Source organism: Odocoileus virginianus, chromosome 26 (genome assembly GCF_023699985.2).
Source record: "Odocoileus virginianus isolate 20LAN1187 ecotype Illinois chromosome 26, Ovbor_1.2, whole genome shotgun sequence".
Lineage (NCBI taxonomy): Eukaryota > Metazoa > Chordata > Mammalia > Artiodactyla > Cervidae > Odocoileus > Odocoileus virginianus.
Window position 1 is genome coordinate 41,578,065 of NC_069699.1, and position 23,847 is coordinate 41,601,911.

Sequence of the window (23,847 nt, forward strand, 5' to 3'; positions counted from 1 at the left end):
AAAAACTCTGTTCTAAAAAGTAATATTTTGTTCATAACTCGAAATTATGTGATGATTGGAACTTCCTTTAGAAGACTGAAATAAAATATAACATTTAGAGTAGTTTATATACCTTGTTCTTCTGTTAAGATATGAAGGTGTTGTTAATAGACACTAAACCCCCAAAGATCTGTAATAGAGAATCATATTTTTACAGTGCATAAATTTAACGAAGTATTGCTAAAACAATAAGCAGCATGAAAGAAGAGTCCTCAGATTCATTAGTTAGTGTTCTGCTTATACTTTATAGTCATGACTAATCATTTGTTTGAGAAAAATGATTTTTATTAAAATTGTTAAGGCCCATGTCAAAGAGAGAAAGTTATTTAACATTATCATTGAATATCCCCTGCCTAGTTTCACAGCAGGCTTCTGGACTAAAATTAATACTTTCCTTTCTAGGCACTTGGAATGATGAACTAACATTTTATTGAAAATAATCAATGGCTAGCTTTCACAAGAGTAGTGTTAATAAACTTGTGTTTTGTCATATTAGTACTATCAATCCTGGTATCATTTTAGGCATGTTTGCTTTTAATTTTGATTTGGATATAGTATTAATCTGAAATTTTGCCTTATTTCCTGAAATAGTTCTAAATTCTTTCATTAAAATAACCACTAGGTATTGTTATATACTCCTTCTCCTGAGTCATGACCAAATTTCTCTTTTGTGCTTGATTCAGACTTTCAAAACCAGTTCATATCAACATACCAAGCTTGCCCACATCTGTGAGGCTCCAAACTTTGTTTTGATTGTTCCCATTTGTGACAAATTTCCTTACATATGGAAACGGAAGAAACATAATTGGGGGACCCTCAAATTTTACTTCCCTAATTTGTAATACAGACATTTTTGAAATGTTCCTTTCTCAATTTTTGGTTTCTATAAGATGTTTGAAAGTTGCTCTAAAAGTTACCAGAGATATTTTGAAGCAGAACCAGATACCTGGATTTGCTTTTTAAACTGACCTGTTTAATTGGAAAAAGGTAAATCTCTAATTAGGAAAAAAAAATGCTCACCAGTATTCCTTTGGTTTTAATGACTGTTGTATGTCTTTGAAAGTGATAATGTGGTTAATTATATTTATGATAGTATGTTCTGAAACCATTAAAAGAAAATCCACAGCAATCTGCATTTTTCAAGAGCTAGATTCCTGACTAGTGAATGAAGCTGTGTCTTAGATGAAAGGAGCTAACAATTGCTTCCTGACCTTTTGAGGGAACTAATTTAAAACCAGCAGATTCGTAAGAAGAGGTACTTCCTGTGTATTTTTCAGCCTAAACCTTGAATGGGTCAGAATGCCATGGTAGGGATTGTCCAGGTAATGATTTATTCAAATATATTATATTTTTGCAGTGCCTAAAGTACATTAGGCCCAAACATCTTATCTACTTTTGACCCGCATCAGAAGCTTCCTGTCCAGATTAAAAAAAAAACCCATGTTTTAATTTGAAAAGGCAAGAGTACTCCCTAAATGCAAAGAAAGTGCTTCCTTCTCTCTTTTTTAAGAGGAGGCTCTGGCCTTATAATTTTGGACAAGCACTGACTTTCTAAACTCAATTTCCTCATGTTTTTCTTTAATCCCCCCCCCCCACCATGTATATATATCACAGTATAAGACACTCATGCTATACTAGTTAACAGTTTCAGCCCATCCTCTGCAAAGTTGTGATTCGTGCTGAGTACAGCTGGTTAAATTCTATGGAAGACTTCTGCCTCCACTGCTTAGGTTGGATCAGGACTTGCCAGTCTCTAGGTCATGTGAAACTGTCTTCTCTTGGGTTTTCACAAGCACCCTAGTGAATACCCCAAATCAGCTTGCCACCCTTCTATCTCTGTATGACTCTTTCTTACAGCTTTGTATTGACTTAAATATTTTTCAGATCACATCTATCTACAGCTTTATTTAATATCCTTGTCAAGAATTCTGGCACCCATGTCAAATGTGCTTTGACATAACCTCTTTTGCCCAGAAGTCAGTAGATATTGATATGAAGATAAATAGTTGTATTTAATTGAAAAGTGTTCTTCAGGTTGTCTGTTCCTTTTAAAAGAAAGAACCATTAGCACCTACAAATTCATAACAGACAGCAGGCCAGCTGTAAACTTGGCTGTGGTCTTTATTTTAATAACATGACCTAGATGTGGCATCACACGACATCAACAAGTGTAGATTCAAGATTGTTTTTTTCTAGGTCTTTACCTTGAAATGTTCCACAAGTCCCTTAACCACACTCACTTGCTAGGTTTAAAGACTAGCAATCTGTCTAATTTCTCCCTATGCTGAAAACTTGCTTGGGTTTATCATCTTCTCTTCAAGCAGCTAAATTAAGAAATGTACTCACATACCTATCATGAGCACACTGCTTTTTCTGAAAACTTAGTAGGGAGGCTTCTCTAAGGTGCATGTAGTACCTTGTCTATGGAAAATTAAACAAACATCAACTTGGCGTATAGCAAGCCCCACTGATGGGATACATATTATGAAATAATAATCACAATAAAACCCCAAATGAATAATACCTCCCCCATGTTTGTCATTTTCTAGTTTTCACTGTCCTTAGAGAGGCTTATTTCATTTGTCCATAGTCATAAGACACAAAGCTGAATTTAGAATCTAGGTCTTACAACTAGAAATCCTGTACCCCTCTATTAAAAGTCATGATAATAATTATCTTAGGAATAAAAGCAACCAAAATAAACCACAGCAACTAACTGCTAGTTTTTTGTGAATCTTCATATCTGAGTTGTGAAAGGAATTTTCACTCATCAGAAATAAGCTATTAAGACATTTATTCGTTTATTTTGAGTGCTCGTAGCTGGTCATTACTTAGTTCATTCCTTTTGGAATGTCGCTGGTTGAGTAGTGTGAGCAAACGGCCATGGAAAGTTTTTAGCTGCCATAGAGTAATGGTATCAGAGTCTAAAGGAGAGATAATTAACATAAAATATTTTTTATTTCTCTTATCATCTAAAAACTGTGTATTTTAAATGCTTTCCTATTAAAAGAGTAATGAGTTGATTAGTAGTATCACAAATAGAAGTAGTTATATGAAGTATTTTGTTTTAAAAATGAGTATCTACATTTTTGATAAGAGATTAACAGATTTTGATATTCATCTTAATTGAAAAATAAAATTATTAGATGAATAAACTCGTAAAGGCATGTTAGCTCAGGATTCTCTTTCAAATTATTTTAATTATAATGAAAAAAACTCAGTAGTTCTATTGTATTCTATTATAATGAAACTCAGTGTACATACTAAATAATTAAAAATTAATGTTTTCTGAAAAATGTGGATAAAAAAGCTGTCTGATACTGTGTTGAATTGATATATTTTTTCCAAGTTCTTCTGCATAGTTGAATTTGTGAATAAGTAAATCTTAGACTAAAGAACATGAAAGCAAATTATTCCCCATCTATCCTCATGCTTAAATAATATGTTACATGCAAAAATATCCTTAAATAATTATTTTGTCATAAATAAGAGACTTATTTTTCTTTATACTAATTTTTGAATTTTTTTCTACTAAATCATTGCAAAGGCTGTCAACCTTCTAACAGTACTATTAGTCTTAATTTTTCTAACCATGCATGTTTCATTTGACCCCACAGTAGTTGTAGCTTGCTTGCCTTGTTTTTTCCCTGAAAATTTTTTTAAAAAGTGTATAAAAATCCAGTGGACATCTGTTTTACCTGGAAGACAGCAGGACAATTGAAGTCCTAATAAATTGTTAACATTTTATTATTTCACACATGGATTTTGGAGATATATACAAATATGACCTCTTTGAACTTTGTGTGTTGAATGTGCACTGTTGTTAAACTACTTGTTTTTTCCCTGCCTGCTCTTTGAAGAAGTCAATTAGGAATAATGGGAAACAAGGGGTAGGCAAAACATTGCAGTGCAGTGTTACTTTCACCTGTCTGGGAATATTTCAGCCAAAAGTTTATTTTGGGAAAAAAAAGAAAAAAGCCGTAACACACTGACACACACACACGAAACCACAAATACTTTGGCTGCAAATTATTCTGCAGTATTGTTACTGTGTTGTTGCCTGTGTCTGTTCTCGTGTGTAAAGCTGCCCTCCACCATTACCCCTCTCATGCATGTGTTTGCGGATTCTTGTCTGTGTGCTTGTTCATGAACTAGCTCATCCTCCTTCCGGTTCAGGTTAATTTAATCAAAAGAGCAAGAATGTATGGGTATGACTGTTAGCTGAAAAGGCCTTCTGCATTTTCAAGCCTTTCTTTCATTCTACATCTTCTGCTGAAATTTCTCAGTGGAATGAAATGTTCAATGATCAGTCATCCAGTCTCTTATATGTTACCTGACTTTACACATGTCCTCGATGATTCTTGGAGAAATAATTTAATGTTGCTTTATCTCAATTGCTCTGTATTGGAAAAGGAAGCTGTTGGTATGAATCACTTGCTTGACTGTGAGGAGTTGAACTGTCTTAGTTCCTTGCCAAAACACCAGAAATAATCATAGTACTGTCTCTACCTCCACCGAGCCCCCATTTCTTGTAAGGGAAAGAAAAGCAAAAAATAGCATCATTTAATGAAACAAAATAACAACAGTAAAAGAAACCCACCTTAAAAAATCAAGATTTTTAAAAAATAGCTGAAATTTGTGATTTTTCTAGTTTGTCTTTTAACTGACAGTATACCCATAATTCTTGATAGTTTTCTCCCCCCCCAAAGTTAATTTCTGGGCCATTGGTGACTGTACTGTCTATTGTTCTAAATTGTTATCTTAACTACATTCTTTAAAAATATAATGTTGAAGGCTCATAATATTGAAGATGACTCCAGGATGAACCCAGAATTTGCAGACCGAATAAAACAGCTTGACAAAGAGGCATCTTACTACCGTGATGAGTGTGGCAAGGCCCAAGCAGAAGTTGACCGGTTGCTGGAGATCCTCAAGGAGGTGGAGAATGAAAAGAATGACAAGGACAAGAAAATTGCAGAACTTGAGAGGTAAACTTTGCAGTCATGTTGTAAATTGTCAACAGTGAGTGAACATTAGTTGCTTAGTTGTCCATCACAGGGTATGGTAAATTTGGAATGTACATTCATATTTTAAGGAAGAAACAGATTACTTATGAGGAACATGGCCTTGTAGGGATGATGTTGTGTTTCTGTGAGATACTCAGAAGTTGTTTGGGTTTTCTTTTTTTTTTTTTTTTTTTTGCAACCGGTGTCTGTTTGGGTTTTCTTTTGAGGGCTTGTATACTTCTTCAGTGTTTGCAAAAATAATGATCAACTTTCTTGAGTGATATCCATAATCTAGCCTTTGGGCCAGCCAAGTGTGTAAGAGACTGAAGCTGTGACTACCTGAAACCTCAAGTTTTTTCTTATCAAAAACAAGTGTTTGTCATTTAAGTTTGTTTTAAGCATAGAATATGGAAGACTATAGTTGGGAGTTCTTTGAAGATGGGGGAAATAGAAAGGAGCTCATATCCTTTGGATATCTTATAGCATACCACAGCAAATTCATCTTGGAACTTACCTTTTAAGAGGACCTTATGCCATGTGGTAAATAAATGTGTTTAAACAAGGTCTCAGCAGGCTGAGTTGATAGCAAATTCTGTCTAAAAACAAAGAGGATTATACCAGGATTCCAGAGTAATTATATTTTCAGATAAATCTATTGTATTTATGTATAGTATGAACTCTAAAATTAAGCTTTCTATCAATGCTTTCTCCTATATTTCATGTAAGGAAAGAATTTCTGAATAACCTTATGTAACTCCATTACTTCTGAACATTGCTCATTGGTTCAGCAGTAAGGCAGAATTTTGTCTTTCCTAGATTCAGTCCATATGGAAGAGATCAGCAGATTTTGAATAAATCAGTGAATGTTTGCCAGCTCTGATCAAGACACTTGTGAGGCCCTAAAGGACCTCAAGACATATGCAGAATAGCTCTCTATGACCTTGTATTTAGACAGATCATGATCTTTAGTGACAGAAAGAGCTGGGTTTAGGTTTTGCTTCTGCTTCATGCCATCTTTATGACTTTGAATCTTCTTAGAAGTAAATCTCTAACAACCTATTAAAATGTATCACATTTTGCAGGTACCAAGTCCTGGTGTAAGGTGAGGCGGTTATATCATTGTGAACACCTGAATGCTAAAACAGATTCTCAGTGTTATCTAGCTCTGAATTAAGTGGATGGGTTAATTCTTAATAAAATTTCAACATTTTAAAATTTAATGTGTAATATACAAAAACTCCAAAATATTTTTCATTTAAAAATCTTAGTATTAGTTTGATGGTAATCTGATTTTTGTCCAGTATGACCCATTTTAGAAATTATATCAAGACTACTTTTCTGGTAAGAGTACACATTAAAATCCTATGGGCTTCATTTGAATTTCAAAGTGCACAAGTATTCTGCCAGCCTACTGATTATTAAAAATACTATTAATTTAGATGTATCTAGATGTCTATTTTGGAACTATATTTTAGGACCAAACCTTTTTCTCAAAAAGATAGTTTGAAATCACAGGGAAGTTATGGTCATGTCTTTCTTATTGCTGAGAAAATTGAGACTCTGAAAGACTGAATGAAAGATTGGTCCTGTGGTCAGAAAAAGAGAAAAGTATAATATAGGTTTCCTGATTCTTAGTCCACTTCTTTGAGAAGTGAGCCATAAAGAAGATGCCCTAGATAATATTTCTAATAGTAATTATAATCATAATAGGCGATATATATTTTTATGCTCACAGTGTACCAGTTACCGTGCTAGGCACTTGACCTGCAAATACTGTATAACATTTAATCCTGCCCACAACACAGGAAGTCTCATTGTCATTACTTTATAGATGAGAAAGCATTTTGTGAATTAAGTGACTTCCTCAAGGTTGTGGAGTTATAACAGTCAAAGTCAGGATTTGAACTCAGCACTGACAGATGAGTGACTGAGAACAGTTCCATCCAAGAATGGGCCAGAAGGAAGAAGCTAGTCCAGTAGCTCTCAACAGTCACATAGCTGGCTGAGAGGCATGGCTGTTGGCCCATGGGAGATCTGCTTCATCTTTACTAGCTTTCAGGAGAGAAAGTGATGTGCCCCACATTTTGAAGGCATTTTTCTTCACTAAACCAGCCCTTCAGAACTGTAGTTGAAAATCAGGATCAGCTACTATAAATATTTGCATGAAATAACATAATTGTCCAGTTGGACAAACAGGTCTTACTTAGCTGGACGTTATTGCCATTAAATCATCAAGAATATTCACGTTTTTATTTCCTCAATATGGAATGCATTAAAACAACAGTGATTTTACAAGCATTTATCTTTATGTACTTTCTGCACATTTTCTTTATCTCTGCCTTTGCCTCTCCTTAAAGCTGATGCCTCCCAGGCACTGTAATTCATAAAACGTGTGGTGGGACTTGACTCCGTCCCAGTTCTCTGCCTGCCTGTGTCTCGCGTCCAGAAGCAGAGCATAGTCTGGGAAATGTCTGAGCCCAGACCCAGAAGGAGGTGGGCGGGGAGGTGGGGATCAAGAGGGGAAGTTTCTTGGGAAAAGGAGAGCTCAGCCTTGGCCTGCCTTTCTGACGCATTATCTGCTCGGTTACATGTGTATTCTGACCAAGGCATCTTCCTCGAGTTGTCAGACGGTCCTTTTCAAATTGGGCAGTATCTCTATTTGCTGGCTTAAACTACAAAATTCAAACCTTATAATGTTGGGAACTAAAGATTACTTAGCAATGTGACATATATCTCCATTTTGGAGTTATGGAAGAGTGTTTGCAATTAAGTTTGTGATTTTGAAAACCAAGAAATTGAACTTGAAATAAATCTGTGGTCTCTGGTCTGTAATGTGACCTACCAGAGCAAATAGACCTTTTTAAAAAAGCAGCTTGTATTCTAAAATACTTCAGAACTTCAGTCATGTGCAACAAAAGGTATGGGATTAAGAATAACTCAAATGACACTGACCCTGGCCCACTTCTTTCTCAGAGGGCAGTTTGTGTTTGCTTTCTTTTCCGTTAATATTCTAGTTTTTTTTTTTTTTTTTTTACTTTCTCCATGATAAAACATTCTAAATACCACATGCCTGATACATGGATACATTTACCTCTGAAATTCCACGTGAATGATGTTTTTCACAGCCATTAAAGTTGCTGCTTTTCAAAGTGCATATTGCACCAGTGTGGTCCCTATGTGCCGTTCTGTGCATAAACTCTTGGACTTGATGCTGATGGCCCAGTAGGAGTTTCTGCCTTGAGCTGCAGGCTGCCCTGGGTGCAGTGACACAGTGTAGCTGGGGGACTTTGAGTAGTCCCTGAGAGTTGGTCCAAATCAGGCCAAAGTCTGTGTGATCACCAATGATAGGTATCTTGTATGTGCACAATCAAGTAGCTAATTCATTAGAGGCAGTGAAATATGTAGTCTTTCTGTGTCATTGCCCATCAAGGTCTCTAAGTGTTTTATTTAGAGTTTAAATTAATCCTTTAGTGCCTTAGGGGAAAGAGAGAGGCAGAGTCTGTCAAACAAAGCTTGCTGCCATGGGATTTCTGGTATCTCACTATGGGAAGGAATCAGTCAGGCGACCTTTGATGTAATTATCTTAAATATGTTAGGGGCTTTGTCAGTATTTGTCCAGAGGGCAAGGAATGCCCAAATTGAGCCCTCGATCACATCCCTCCCCACAGTGAAGAGGAGAGTGGGTCTCACAGGAGATTTTTACTCCTAAAACATAACATTAGAATAGAAAACAAGATAGCATTTAATTATCTGAATCAGGACTAATGCTACCAGACATTTGGACGATGAGAAATTATGTTAGATGACTAAAAGTACCTTATCTAAGGTTGAGAAACAGACTGTTATTTTTCCTTCTAAATTTGCTCAATAACATGCTGACATAATTTCTTTGCTGCCTTTCAGAACTCTTTTCACAAAATGTAAACTTAAGCTTTATTTTTTTTAATTATGATAATATGATCTAGAAGTCTCATGGTACATGGAAGAAACTTGATACCAGTTCTGTTTGTTTTGCTATAAACTCTTCTTTCTAAGTAATTTCCATTAATGTTTGTAAATGCATTTGAAGGAATTTCTTTTTCTTTTTTTTTGAAGGAATTTCTTTAAGAAAAAGTGGCAGATGGTTTTATATTAGCCCTAGCCTAGCAGCCTTTTGGGGAAGATCATGGATATCACAGATGCCTTTGAGGCAGCAAGGGAAACTAGGATCCTTTGAAAAAAGCAACTAAATCTTAAATGTTTGCTGGTTGTTTTAGTTTAGGATTCCATTCCCTAAAGCTTGACCATGGACCTCAGTTTGATATACCTCTGAAAGCTTTGAAACAGAAAGATTTGAAACAGCAGCTGGGGCCAACATCACTAGAGTGCCTACAAAGACCATGGCCTGACTTAACTCTTATGTTTGATCAGTTGTACATTTGTTGTCATGAAACACTCTGCAGGGGAGTTTCAGACACAAAGCATTGACTAAATGCTTTCACCAAGAGTTTAATCTAGAATGTTCTACTTGATTTTTATCATTATAGTCAATGCTGTTTTCATCTGAAATGTTTTTGTTTAAGATTTCTTCTGAAGATTTGTTTTGCTTTTCCTTTCTGTGTGAAATGCTTCAAACTACTTCTTCATTGTATGGCATAATGGGGTCCCACTGAGCAGATAGCTAATCAAGTATTTGTTAACCCACTTGATTTTTTGCAAAGGGTATTTTATAGGTTAAGAAACTGAATGCCTTCTATGACTTCTGTGGTAGCTGGAAGAGGATGTAATTTTGTTTTTCTTTTAATTGTTGCTTTGTATAAGAGACTTTATTGTTTTGGCAAATTAGAAGGCCATGTTATATATTCAACTATACATTAGTTATCCAGTGTCTGGATATTTGCGATGATGAAGTCTGATCCTCATTTTCATAACTGAAAAAATTGCTCTAAGCTTTGGAAGGTAATCTGTCTTGTCTTGGGAGACTGATAGGCAGGTGGCACCTCACCTGAAGGTGTCCTCATAGTCTTTGATCTTGCAAGATGCAGTACCCTGTGAGCATCTGAAATGTGAATCTTTAAACAGAAAGCCAGATTGCTCAGGTCCATTTGGTTTTTAACAATGAAGGAAAAATATCTTATAGGATATAGTCTTCCAACTTACTGGTTTTAGTAAAATCTTTCTGACATAAGCGCTTACCACTTTTCTAATACCTTAGTAATTTCCATTTCAGTTTATTAAATAATAAAATTTTACACACACACAGATAGGACCTTTTTCTATAAATATTCCTCCAGAAAAGGACAAATTGTGCCATTGGGTTGCTGGAATACACCTCTGGTTCACATCAGTGCTTGAGTTTATGTGAATGACAGACTGGTTTCTTACATGTAATAATTAATATAATTGCTTACAGTGTGTGCCAGTCTTTTGGGTGGTAATATCATATAAAAGTTGCTTTTTGTCCTTCATTTGGTTATGAAACCTGCTAATGTAACTTCTGTTGGCGGTATGTTTAAAACTAATGCGTTTCCTTCCTTTTATTCTCTTTTGCTATCCTTTTTCCTTTCTGCTTATCCTCCAAATTGCTGCTTTCACCCTTGCTCCAATCAGCTTGACTCTCAGGTCAGTACTTTCAGTTTTTCTTCTAACCGTCTTTCTTTCCTAAGCTTAATTTATTGCTTGCACTTGTTTAACAAACACATTTATGAAATGGTTTTCCTCTGGCAGCCACTTTTTTTTTTTTTTTTCATTTCATTCCATGCCTAGGGAAGGTTTACTTTATGAGAAGACTGTATAGGTGGGAAAAAGCAAAGAAGATGATGAAAATGGATCACTATTGGATTATTTGATATTTTCTCTTCCTGGATTATAAAATCAGTGAAAGAAATCATTGTGAAAGCTCCCAAATGCATTTCTCCTGAGCAGCTCAGAAGATTAGCTACATGATGATAAACCGTGGAGCAGTGGAAGAATCAAATGCAGGATGCTAAATTTAACCTAGGAGAACAAAAGATTTGCTCATGACACAGCAATTTAAAAGCTAAATTTAATAGTGCAAACCATTCAGACTTTTTGCTTAATAAATCACTGTATTTTGAAAGATTTATAATACTTTTTTTAAAGTCACTTTTGAAAATTATCAGTGTGTTAGTAACATATTGTACACACATGTTATTTCCTGTCATTGTTTTGGTTATAAACTTTTTAACTTCATTTTTATTAGCCATAAGATATACTTTAATTACCTAGGGCATAGCATGTGGAGCCAAATGTAAAACTAGATTCATTGTTGACTGTGTGCACACCAGTATTAAGAAGCAAAGTGGACATTTTGTTTGAAAATACATCCCGGGTTTGATTTCTCTAACATAGGGGGGCTCAAGTCAATAATTGGTTCTTCTTTAAGTCCAGCAAAACTTTTCCTTCCAATGATACATAATAATATCCAGTGATTTCTTTATCAGTCAGTCAGTGAGTATGCTACAAGATGCTTATTGTATGATCTGGGCTACCTGGACTTTTAAAAAAAGATTTGAATTAAGAATCATAAAGCTTGTCTCTGAAAAGACAAGCTATGTTATTTTCTTTCCAGTATTCGGGATATGCACCTCTGTATTCTGTCCACTGCTCATCACCTAAGCCAGTAGTGAATAATTTCAAAACTAGGCCTCCTACCCACACACCAGTTCTCCCCACCCACCACCCACTGCCTGCTCCAAACACAGTGGTGAGGCTCATAGTCCTTGAAACTGAAACCACTGTCTGCCATTCCCACGTACCACACTGGGTGTCCTACAGGAACTGCCTTTAACTTCATCACAGTGAAGGAAGCCTGTTCTCAGTAGTTCCCAAAACAAAGATCTAAACAGAGATTAAAAGCATGGCCCTACAGAACTGCTCTCAATGAAAACCTAATGACTGTAGATTCACTTGTTGGTGCCCCTGTGTGCAGAAACACGCGTCGTAATGAGAGTAAGAAGGAGGGCCTTGGCTCCATGGCGTCCAAACCCTTCCTTCAGGTTTTGGATTTGCTCATTTAAGAAACTTTAAGCTTTTCTCCTTGCCTGTCTTTTTTGTTTTCTTTCCTTTTGCCTTCCTTTAGCTACCCCTAATCTGCACCTGTTGATATTTAAACCCTTGAGACCAGGAACCCCTTTCATTCTCACACCTCAGGTTCCCAGCCTTCAGATGCTGTCCATAGGTATTCTACTGTGTCTTTTATGTGCAGGAACTGTATTGTGCAGTATTTAGTTTTCTTTTCCTTTTGTGTAGCGAATGAATGTGAACTCAGACTCTCAGAAAATGGGATGCAGGTTTAGGGCTTGGAGAGTTTGTGGGTATTAGGGATTCTCTGGACAAGAGTGTGCTGATTGGGTTTGATAAGATGTGCAGGCCAACTCTAATTGGGAGAATTACAGTGGTCAACACAAGATTGTGATCGTTTCAATATCATTTAACCTCCTGCCAGAATGAACACAGTGGAGAAAATAAACAATCACTGTGAACAGTCTGTAGTCATGTTTTTAGTGTAGGAAGAATTGGGCAGCCCCACTTTTCTGGAAACAAGTCTGTGGAGTCCTTGAAATTTTCTGAGCTTTGACAAGTTTCCAGAGTTAACTTTGCTTTTTGTCCAACCCCTTCCAGGTTTATCAGTTAAAATAAAATGAAATGTAACAATTGAATGCAGGATCTCTGGCCTTTGTGCTTTCTTTATATAGTGCACAGTTGAGATACCACATATTTGTGTTTGTACATATACATATATATGTGTATACATTTATCATATATATTTTATAAATATCTGATCTTTCTTACTGTAAAAGTATGTTGTCTGCCCTGTAGCTCTTTATCTCCCAATCCAAAGTTTGAAAACATCACTAACTCTTGGGTTAACTCTTGGGAAAAGTATCCTTAGGGATTCAGTCTAAAATCCTTGCAGAGAATCAGTGAAGTCAAACCAGAAAGTGCAGGCCTCTCCTGGCCTTTCCCAGCCTCCAGTTTGCTGTGGATTCTGGGTCAGATGCTTTATTGTTTGTGACTCTGTATCCCCTCTTGGAGGGGAAATAGCTGTTTTTGGACTGGGTTTTCTGGGATTCTCACTGCACATGTCTGATGGAGGGGCTGTTGGTGAGGGGCCTTGTGCATTTCCCTAACAAGCAGGCTGTAGCTGATGGCTGGCACCTGGCAGCAGGTGTGAGCTCATTGTTACAATCTCTTCAAACACTTCTACCAAAATAAACTCTTTGTAATGTTTCCCCAGAGTTGAAAACCTTACTCTCAATTCTTCCTTCTTCTTGCAAAAGATGAAGTTCACTACACCTGGACCTCAGAGGCCTGTTGCCCAAAGTAATAATGAAAAACACCTTGCCCAGAGCATCCTGCAGTTTGCTCTTTGCTAGGGTCAGTTCTTGGACCCGTTACCTCCACAAAGACAGAATAAGTACCTCCTGTGTGCTAGGCAGGGCACTACATGCTGGCCTGGCATTTCAAAGAATACCTGATGAAAAACTGACCAAACTGTTTTAAGAAACTGTTTAAGAAATGCTATGTATTGCATTCTTCATTTGTATATTCATAATGTACCTTGATATTAGTAATAGGAATAACAGACATAGCAGCAGCAGTAATAACTGAACACTAACTACATGCCAGTACTGACTCAGTCATTTTTGAGTAGCATTTACTTCTCATAACAACTGTCATTTCTTGCATATTAGAGAAAAGGAAACTGAAGTTCATAAAATGTAAATATTTTGCTAAAGTTAATGTAGCTAGTAAGCAATGGTATTGGGGTTCCTCTCCAAAAATGAATCCTTTCAGATTTACTTAAAAAAAATTTTTTTTTTTTGCCACTTCTCCAGTTGCATAGTAAAGACTGTGAGAGGCCGGTAGGAAGTAAACTTGTGCAACTGTGTTTAATCCATGATTTCACAAATGCCATGTCCGTAGGTTGTATCCCAGGAGGCATTTTAGGGGACTCCTGTCTGTTATGCAGCCAGCCTTTTCCTTCAACCTGAGGTTCATGCCCTCCCTGCCCGTCCTCCCTGCATTCTCTTTCCCGAGCTGGTTCCTTGCGCACAGATCCTGCCCTGGCAGGGCCCCCTGAACTCTCATCTCCTCCCCGAGTGCCTCAGGTGGCTGCGGTTTCTCCCTGTCTTGATCTCCTCAAGGCTCTAGCAAACCCTTCTCCTTGACCCGTGTGATATCCTAGCTTGCATCAGGGTAGTTGATCATTACGCTGTGTCTCCCAGTAGACAGCGGCCTCCTCCGGCCCTGCAGGAGTCTCCAGCTGATGTGGCGCTGGGCCACACACTGGAGGGGGCAGTTCATGCTCTGTGTCTGTTGAAGAAAGGCTTTGTCTCACTTCTACCCTTTATGTGGTCCTTGCACAGACTTGCTGGCCAGCTTTTTCTGGAGATTGAGTTGACTGCCCTGGCTATCATGTCTAGCTTCAGCAGGAAGTTAAAAGAAAAGATGAGTGGTACTGGTTTTATATCATCAAGTAGGATGCTTGAAATTTAAAGAAAAATAAAGACACAAGTAAAAGGGGGAGGGAAGAGATCTCTTTCTGAACTTACCTCATTCTCTCCTTCCCTTCATCCCTCCTTCCTTTGTTCCCTCTTCCCTCCCTCTATACTCCTTTTCTCCCCCTTCCTCTTTTCCTCCCCACCCTTTCTAGACTGTTCATTAAAAATCCTTCTCCATGCAAGGGTCTGTGCTGGGTGTCAAGGATATAGTATGACTCCCTCCCCTCACTGAATTCAAAGACCAGTACTTCCTATAAGGAAGGATTTGGCCACTAAGAAAAATAGTTTGTGCCATTTATACTAATAACTGGAAAAACTAGGTTTCAGGTGTTTTTAAAAATTCCTTTTCCTGTTGGCGTTGAGGAGGTTATCCACAGGTCAGAAAATCATTTCCCTCTTTAAAGCTGCCTTATACTATTGCTGACATTTCTGGTGAAGTGTCAGAAAATTTTATGCCCAAGCAGAACTGGTAGAGAGCCAGAAATCAGTAGATTTTGCTTTGGGTGCAAATATTTTATTGAGGATGGAAAAAAGTTGTTTTCTCTGATTTACAGCTCCTGCAAACATAAAGTGAGACCTATATTTAGAAATGGTTTTGAACCTTTGAGATGTAGCCAGGGATTGGTTCTTGCACCTTTCCGAACCGGTCTTGGTGGGACTTGCCATGGCTAATGTTTTGCTGAGCCAGCTCCAATTTGTAGAACTAGGGCTTTAAACTCTGTATTATTTTTACTGTTTAACTTCTGCTTAAGTTCTTGCTGTGGCACTCCATCTGTACCTTCCAGAATAGTGAATAAGATGGAAGGAACGCAATTTGCATTATAGTGTGAATATTTTATAGTGCAGTGTGTTTCCGAGGTTCCTCGAAATGAGTGAAACCATTCTCAACTTGCAAATCTGTTAAAACAATGACAGCAGGAAAATCGAGAGAGAGTGCTGGGTAGGCTTATTAAGTCCTGGCCCCTGAATAAGAGATGTCAAGTTGGTAGAGGTAACGATTCATTTATATTTTTTCAAATCTTTTCTTTTCCCTTTTCCTTCCCCTGCTCCTGGCTTTTGGTTGGTGCTACCATATGGATGAATATCAGCAAATAGTAAATCTCTCAAGATCTGTTAGCCTTTTCTGTAAATGTTGAGAAGGGGAAGGAATTTTAGAAAAATGGTTTCTCAGTATTATTGTAAATCACTTTCTAGAAAAATAATATCTTGTTTCCTTTATATGACTTTTCTTATGAAATGTGAATTCTGTCACTTCATTACCCACAATACCAGCCTGAGCTGTAGAGAAACCTATCCACCTAGTGACTGGAGCTTTCTTCCATATTGGGTAAAGGTGCTTGGACTTTTCACACTGCGTAATGTCACATTTATGTGAAGCCTACATTTGGGGGGAACCTGTTTAAACATGTACATTATCTAGGGTGAAACAGATCACCAGCCCAGGTTGGATGCATGAGACAAGTGCTCGGGCCTTGTGCACTGGGAAGACCCAGAGGGATCGGGTGGAGAGGGAGGTGGGAGGGGGGACCGGGATGGGGAACACATGTAAATCCATGGCTAATTCATGTCAATGTATGACAAAAACCACTACAATATTGTAAAGTAATTAGCCTCCAACTAATAAAAATTTTAAAAAAATTTAAAAAAATTAAAAATAAAATAAAATAAAATAATTTTCCCTAAAAAGAAAAAGAAAAGAGTGGGTACTGAGTGTGTTCCTCTGAAGAAACTACTTTGTTATTGATATATCTAACAAAGGCTTTGGAAATTTTCTTTGAAGGTAATTCTGATGATTTCAATATTTGTCACTCTAAATTTAATGAATACTATATAGTTAAAAATCATTTATAATATTAAAAGTATAATAGAATTGTCATCATGCTGTTGCTTCAGTTGTTTCCAGCTCTTTGCAAACCCAGGGACTGTGTAGCCTCCCAGCCTCCTCTATCCATGGGATTCTCCAGGCAAGAATACTGGAGTAGGGTTGCTATTTCCTTCTCCAGGGAATCTTCTAGACCCAATGATCAAACCTGAGTCTCTTATGTCTCCTGCATTGGCAGGTGGGTCCTTTAACACTAGAGCCACTCTTTGTTTATATAATATTAAATAAACATGAAAAGTAGAATAGAATAGTAAGGCAGAAATTGGCTGGTTTTTCTAGGGATGCAACTATTAAATGGAGATGGAAAAAAGTTCTTTTTCCTAAATCATAGCTCCTGCAAAAAGTGGGTTATATAGAACCATTTTTTTGTAGAAAAACTTGAGAAACTATAGAGTAGGTGGGAAAAATGGGAAAATGGAAACAAATTTCCCGTTGGAGAATCTCTTTTTGCTCCTTTTTCATCCCAGGAACAGTGAGACTCAGGTTTTAACCCCAGTTTGCCCATTGATTTTTTTTTCTTCCATTTTTTCTAATTGGTAACATTGTTAATATAGTGTTGTCATTATTGGCATGTACAGCTGAGTATACAATAACTTATGCTTTATAATAATTTTTTCAAGGAAAGCTAAAAATGTGTGATTCTCACAGCATGTTGAAGAACTGTACTATTTCTTGTAAGACCCCACACATAACTGTGAAGATGTAATGTGAATATAAGTAACTCTTGAGACATTTTTATGTGGGGTAAGGGCAGAACTTCATGCAGAGAATTGCTTTCCAAAATTTTATTTCATGTCCTAGAAAAATCTATTTAGAAAGTTTTGAGAATGTAATCACCACCTTTCTCAGATGGGAAAGTGAAGTAAGGGAATAGTCTTTCTCTGGTTTTTGGTATTGGTCAACTGGAATATTCCCATGGCTGGACAGATCTCGACTTGATGTGTGAGTTGAAGTGTAAGAGAGTGGTTTTAAATTTAACTTCAGAGTCCTCTGCTGTTTAATCATATGTCAGTTTGATGGTTCCAAGGACAGCATGATATGTGCTCACAGATAATTACTGTGGAGAGAATGAGTTGGTATAATAATGAATAGCTGGAGAATCTTCTGATAACCTGTGATGAGTGGGCCTTGGTGAGAAACACTCACTGGGCAATTGGCACATAGGTGTCCTATCACTTTGCTGAGTGTGGGTGCTCTTCTGCTAGTTAAACATGCAAAGTAGGGGCTTTTTAGGGATTCTTGGGCAGATAAAAAAGCACTACTCTTTGATTTTACATGTGTTAGCTATCTCAGACCTGCTATTACTTTATGTTAGCATTTCACTCATAATCCAGGTTATTCAAACTGATATTTGTTGTCAGAATATTACATGTAGAAAATTAAATAAACTCTAATCTAAGAAACAACATCAGCATTTCTGTGGAATGCCAGACATAAGTCCTCATGTCTTTAAGCTTATCCCTGTGTCTGTAAAATGGAGACAGTTGTATTACAGCTCCTCTCATGAACTTACGGTCAAGACACATGTTCCATGTGGAGTACACTCTGGCACAGAGCAGATGTTCATTAAGTGGTGATGGTTGTGGTTGTCATGGTTATGGATATGTTGAAGGTTTTCCTGCTGAGAGTAATGGAGTTCGTGCAAGAGAGAAGTAGAAGATGATCCTGTCGAGGCAGCTTCCATGCTTACCTAGTTGGAAATAACTGAGTTGCTGGGATAAAGACTGTAGACTTTTTTCTCCCATAAGCCACTGAGAGATTTTGAGGCAAAGGTTAAAAACAGCATCATTCTTCTGAATACTGAATCCTTTATTCCTGAGAGATATGAACACGTGAACTAGAAAATATCATGCTTATTGAAAAGTAATGTATCTATCTATATGTGTGTACATGTATATGTATATATTTATACACACACGCACATACTTATAAGTTAATTGACTCAGTGCATGTTTGTCTTACATAAGGTTGTCTTACATTCGGTTTTTCTTAAACTAGGAAACTAGATAGCCAGGATTCAGCCACAACCTTTTTATATCCATGCATAAAAGTACAGATACTTAGTTCAGAGGACAGGCCAAGTACCCAAGTGTGTTCCTTCATTTATTTTCTTTATTTATTAACTTATGCACTTTCATAAGTAGTAGTTGTACATCTGCTTTGTTCTAGGTACTGTGGTATAACTAAACCAGTTCCTGAAAGTAGCATCTAGAGAGATGGAAGCAAATAGATAGGATTTGTAGTATGTTTATGCATGTACCATAATATAATATACACTGTTCTGCACTTAAATTTCCTTTCTTTTAAACAAAATATCTTTACAGATCTTCTCATATTCATACATAAAAGCTTTCTGTTCCTTTTTACCTCTATATACAGTTCCATTGTACCTGTCTCCTCCTAAAGGACTTATAGATTGTTTCAAGTCTTTCCCTTTCATGCAGACTGCTATGATTAATAACTCACTAGACTTAATTTCCTATATATGTATATATAGGAATATATCTGTAGGATAAATGTATAGATGTGAAATTGTAAGGACAGTGCATTTCTAGTTTTGCTACATTTTGCTGGTTGCCTTCTACAGAGACTAAACCATTTAGTCCTATGAGCAGTATGTAAGATTGTCCCCCCGCCCCCACTAAGTCTGTCAATGCCGTGTGGTTTATAAGCTTTTTCATCTCTGTCAGTATGGAAGGTGAACCATGGCATTTAAGTGTATTTTTCATTTGCTTTTATCTTATTACCTGTGAAGTTGTTCATCTTTAAGTATGTTAATAATTTGTCATATTTATTTGTTGGCCTTTTTCTTATTTATTTGCAGAAGCTCTTTGTATATTACAAAAATGACTCATTTGTCTGTAATTTGAATTTTAAATGCTCCCCCAGCTACTTTGTCTTTGTTGTTGTTGTTATACATAAATGCTAAGAACATTTTGAGATAGTCAAATGTATTCAATATTTTACTTAATGTCTTTTGAATTTTGTGTCATAGTTAAAAAACTCTTCCAGACAAGAGTATACGAACAATTGTCCTGTGAATTCTTTGGTATTTTTATGATTTGATTTTCTATATTTAGTCTTCAGACCATCTGGAATTTATCTTACTCTAAGGTATAAAGTATGGATATAACTTTATTTCTTTCTAGGTCAAGTGAAGTTTAAATATCACTTCCTCTGTTTGCCTTTAACTGGAGCTAGCCCAGTCCAGGTTAGCTTTGTCTCCTACAAATTCTTGTAACTTCCCAGTAGAGCATGAGGCACAGTCTTAATTCTTGTTCAACGTTTGTCTTTTAGTCTAGAGTGGAACTTCCATCTGGAAAGGACCTGTCTTAATTCATCCAATGCCTGTAAAATAGTGGACACCTAATAAATATTTACAGAATAAGTTAATAATGTGAGTTGTAAAGATCTGAAGTTATGAGGAGGTAGAAATTATGATTAACCAGAAGCTATGGAAAAGGAATGCAGAAAGGAATGTGGGTCATTGAGGCTCACACAGAGGGGGAACCAAGTCAATGGGGCAGTGGGGGCTTAGCTCACCCTTGCCATACAGGCCGATAAACCAAGCCTGTGTGGAGAGTCACTTGGACCTCAGGCGGCTTTCCCATACCCTGCTCTCCTGCTCTGTGAGAATCCAGGCAGAGTATCTTTTTTTTTCTTCTTCTTCTTCTTAGGAAGCTTAATTTCTCAGCTTTCTCTTGGTTCAGTGAGACTTACCTACATGATTGAGATGGTTGCAGGATATAAGGACAAGTGTGGAAACGATGTCAGGAGAATAACAGAAAATTTTTGTCCAGGCTGTGTGTTTTAGATGTTTTTTGATAGCTAGGTAGGCCTGTCCAGTAGGCATGTTGGAATGAAAAGTCTGGAACTGGAGAGTTGAGGCATTACCCATGGAAGAGTATGGCAAATTCTGTATGAATGTCATGGGCATCCAGAAGAAGAATGAGTAGGGAAAATTTCTATGAACATGCTAGTATTTGTGCTGGAACAGAAAAATGGAAAAGATTTTATCAGATAAAGAACTAGGTGAGGAGCATGAGCAAAGACAGAAAAGGTGGGAAGGTAGAATGCATGCTCAGTGGAGAGAATGGGTTTCTACAACTTAGGCTCTGGAGTGGAGGAGGAGGTGAACAATAAGGGTTTCCCTGGACCGGGAAAACCTTGAATGCTCAGCTAAAGACTCTGAACTTTGTGAGCCTGGGAAGAGCATAGTCAGGTGTATCTTCTAGAATGATTAATTCTGTAACAACTCTGTTCTGGAAGGGTAGGCAGTAGCCCAAGCTAGAAGAAACCATAGCGCTGAAACAAGGTGGTGGCCCCAGAGGTGAGGAGGAAGTAAGAGGTTTAAGAAATGCAAGGTTAATTAATAAAACAAGCAAGCAGATAAAACACAAAAATCCGCAGCCTATATAGTTTAACAACAGCCAACACAACAGGAAAAACAAGCAGATGAAACCTAGCTACTGTCATAATAGGAAGAAAGTAAAGTTGTGGTGGCAGATACTTTGCTCAAGCAGTCTGTGGTCGCAGACTGTGGTTGCTCAAGCAGTCTGTTGCTGCTATAGCAGCAAAAATAAGAAAAGACTTAGTTGACTACTTATTTGGTGCTAGGCATGGTGCTATACATTCTCCAAGGTTTATCTAACATTTTCTTTATAGAAACTCCAACAGCAGATGCCATTTGTGAAATTATTAGTCTCATTTGTGAACTGAGGACAGCAAGGCTCAGAGAAGTTAAGTAACTTGCCTTCTATCACACAGCTATGAGTGGGGCCAGGATTTGAACTCAGCTGTTGTGATTCCAGAACCCAGAATCAATCACTGTGTCCTATTTCACAGTAAGGCTTTTTGTGTTAGGATGAATTGGTTTGGCCCAGGAACTCCTGGCACTATAGGGACCACTCTTTAATGTGCTTCTTTGGGGATGGAAAGCTATTTTTATAATACAAAGGATTCCAAGCATTGATGAAAACCTCTTATAATGGAAGTTGAGAAGTTGTTTGTGTTGGCAGTTCCTACAGCCTTTTTTGAGCTGCTGGTCTGAGTCTTCACTCTCTCTTGAGCAGGAATGTGTAATTTCTTTTTTTGAAGTGAGTTTGAGGCAGCCTGGTGAGTGCACTGCCATACAGTCAACAGCAGCTTTGTAGGTTGGAGACGGTCATCAGCTCTGGACTGGTTTCAAGAAACATGGATGGCAGAAATGGGGAAGACCTCAGACCATCCATCCTCCTGCCTGCTTAAGACAGTTCCTGGTGGGGAATTCTGGGGAAGCAGCCAAGAGAAAAGATGTATTTCCAGGAGGGGTTTTCTGCCTCTTCCAGGAATCATTCTTGGGGCAGTGTTTCATGGCCCCACACAGTAAGATCAGAGAATCCCAGCAGCATAAAAGCTGCGAAGAAATGAAGTCCTTTTTTGTGATATATGATGATGTTCCTTTTGGAAAACAAAAGAGTTCTCTGATAGAGAGATGGCCCTCTCTGCAGCACAATATCTGTGTCTCCCTTGATCTTGTCTCAGACAAGTGGGAGGGTTGGCAGGACATAACAAAGACTGAGAATTCAGACTCGGGAACTAGTTCCCTTGTCCAGGCAGTAATCATTCTATGGAATCATTTCTCCCTCATCATTGTCTTAGGTCAGGGTAGATATCATGCCATCAAAATGCAAGGCCCTCCTCCTACAGAGTACAGAAAATTTTTTTGTTTTTAACTTTTAAGCCTTTAACTTTGAAGCTTTAATGACTTCATCTGTATACCTGATAGAAAGGATCTGTGTTGGCTTCTCAGTTCTTAATGGCTGCTGGGGAGAGGAGCATTTCTTCTCTATTGTTTGTCAGTTTATTTGGTTTACCTTCTCATCTCTCACAGACTTTTTACTTTTGTCCAGTCCTCTAAAATGAAGAAGTTTGGGTAGAGTGAATAACAAAGCTTTCTTTTCTAAATTTTAAGTGTTATTGACAGATTGTTCTTTTATCATATCATCAACAACTAAAAGACCATTAAAAGCACATTAGACTTTTAAAAGACCCTATATTTTTAACATAATTTTGGGGAAAGGTAATTCTATGTGTCTTTATTTGAAAACTCTGCTGCCATTCATTCAGCATATTCCATGGGCCAGGTTCTATACAAAACAGTGATGTGAAATATTTTTTTCATTCCACAACAATGCTGTAAGAAGGAGAGTAACAATTTACCACAGGCAGATGAGTAAACAGTGGCTTAGTGAGGTCATTTGTGAACTTCTCAAGGTCACTCTGGATTTGAGCCCAGATTACCTCAAGAATAAAGGACGTGTGGATAAACCATACATGGATGCTCCCTTATGTGACATAACAAAAACTGTTAAAATGTTTTCATTGTGAAGGCAGTGGGGAACAGGATTGTGTTTTAGAAGGATGCCTACCTTGTGTTTCCAATACAACCACAATTGTACTCCACCCATCCTTGCATTTACTTGGCATTTAGTCTTGGAACTGGTATAAAGTCTGCTTATTTTAAGATAAAAACCTCCCTGGCTCATTTGTCATGTGTCTAAACCACCACATTTCATTCTCTCATTTCTTCTCTCCATTCTAAGTACTGTTGTCCTCATGGGTCATTTGCAATAGCCTCTACAAAGTCATAGTCTGTCCCTGTGTTCTACTCCAGATAAAATCAGCGAGGCAGTGCCTTCTGCCTAGAACTGCTTGTTGCCTCCCCACACACTGGGCCAAACAACAGACTGTATGTTTGGCTTGTGAAGTCCTCTACATGCTAATCCTGGGTTGCTTTCAAGTCTTATCTTAAAGCCCAGCATACACACAGAGCCCCCCCCCGCCACCTCCTCCTTTTCTACCTGCTTGAACTACTGAATTTTTCTTATTCCCTACGCTTTCTAGACCTTTCCCGTCTTTCTGTATTTGCACATACTCTTCCCGTTGCTTAAATGCTGGTTTCCTCCTCATTTCATGCAAAGCTTCTGCTCATGTTTGAAGTCCCAGTTCACATGTCACCCTCTGATTCCTCTTAAAAATCAGTTCCACCTTGTGTTCTGACAGCACTTACTCAATGTTGTAAAAAGCACTTTGTTATTTTCCAGCTATATGTTTCTCCCTTCTACTAAACTTTGAACTGTCTAATGATAAAGACAGTTTCCTTTTCATCTTTGTGACTTCTTTTCCTGGCACATGGTTATTGCTCTATAAATATTTGTTGGATGAATAAATGGGTAAATGGATGGAAGGACTGTGGGAGAACAGCTAGATTGGCAGTGGAGAAGGACAGGAGCTATTTCAGTGTCTGGATGAAGAAATCAAAGGTGTGAGCTAAGATAACAGCAGTAAGAATAGAGAGGAGCTAACTGTTTTGATAGACACTTAAAATTAAGTGAAAATGGCTGATCATGGTGATCCATTTCATGTGAAGTGT

At 37.5% G+C, this 23,847-nt stretch overlaps 1 protein-coding gene across 13 annotated transcripts in view; it reads left to right on the plus strand.

Moving 5' to 3' along the window:
• The window catches only part of ERC2 (ELKS/RAB6-interacting/CAST family member 2), a 971,398-nt gene that overhangs the window by 472,425 nt on the left and 475,126 nt on the right, over positions 1 to 23,847 (plus strand). For 7 of the 13 annotated variants that reach the window (XR_011483727.1, XR_011483728.1, XR_011483729.1 and 4 more), the window contains 2 exons: positions 3,900 to 3,929; positions 4,834 to 5,027. Coding sequence is in view for 10 of the 13 variants with exons in the window: in XM_070455889.1 (XP_070311990.1) it covers positions 3,900 to 3,929; positions 4,834 to 5,027 (224 nt within the window). In the remaining 3 variants the exon portion in view is untranslated. The remainder of the gene's footprint in view (positions 1 to 3,899; positions 3,930 to 4,833; positions 5,028 to 23,847) is intronic. The other 6 variants (XM_070455891.1, XM_070455892.1, XM_070455893.1 and 3 more) reach the window with 1 other exon arrangement.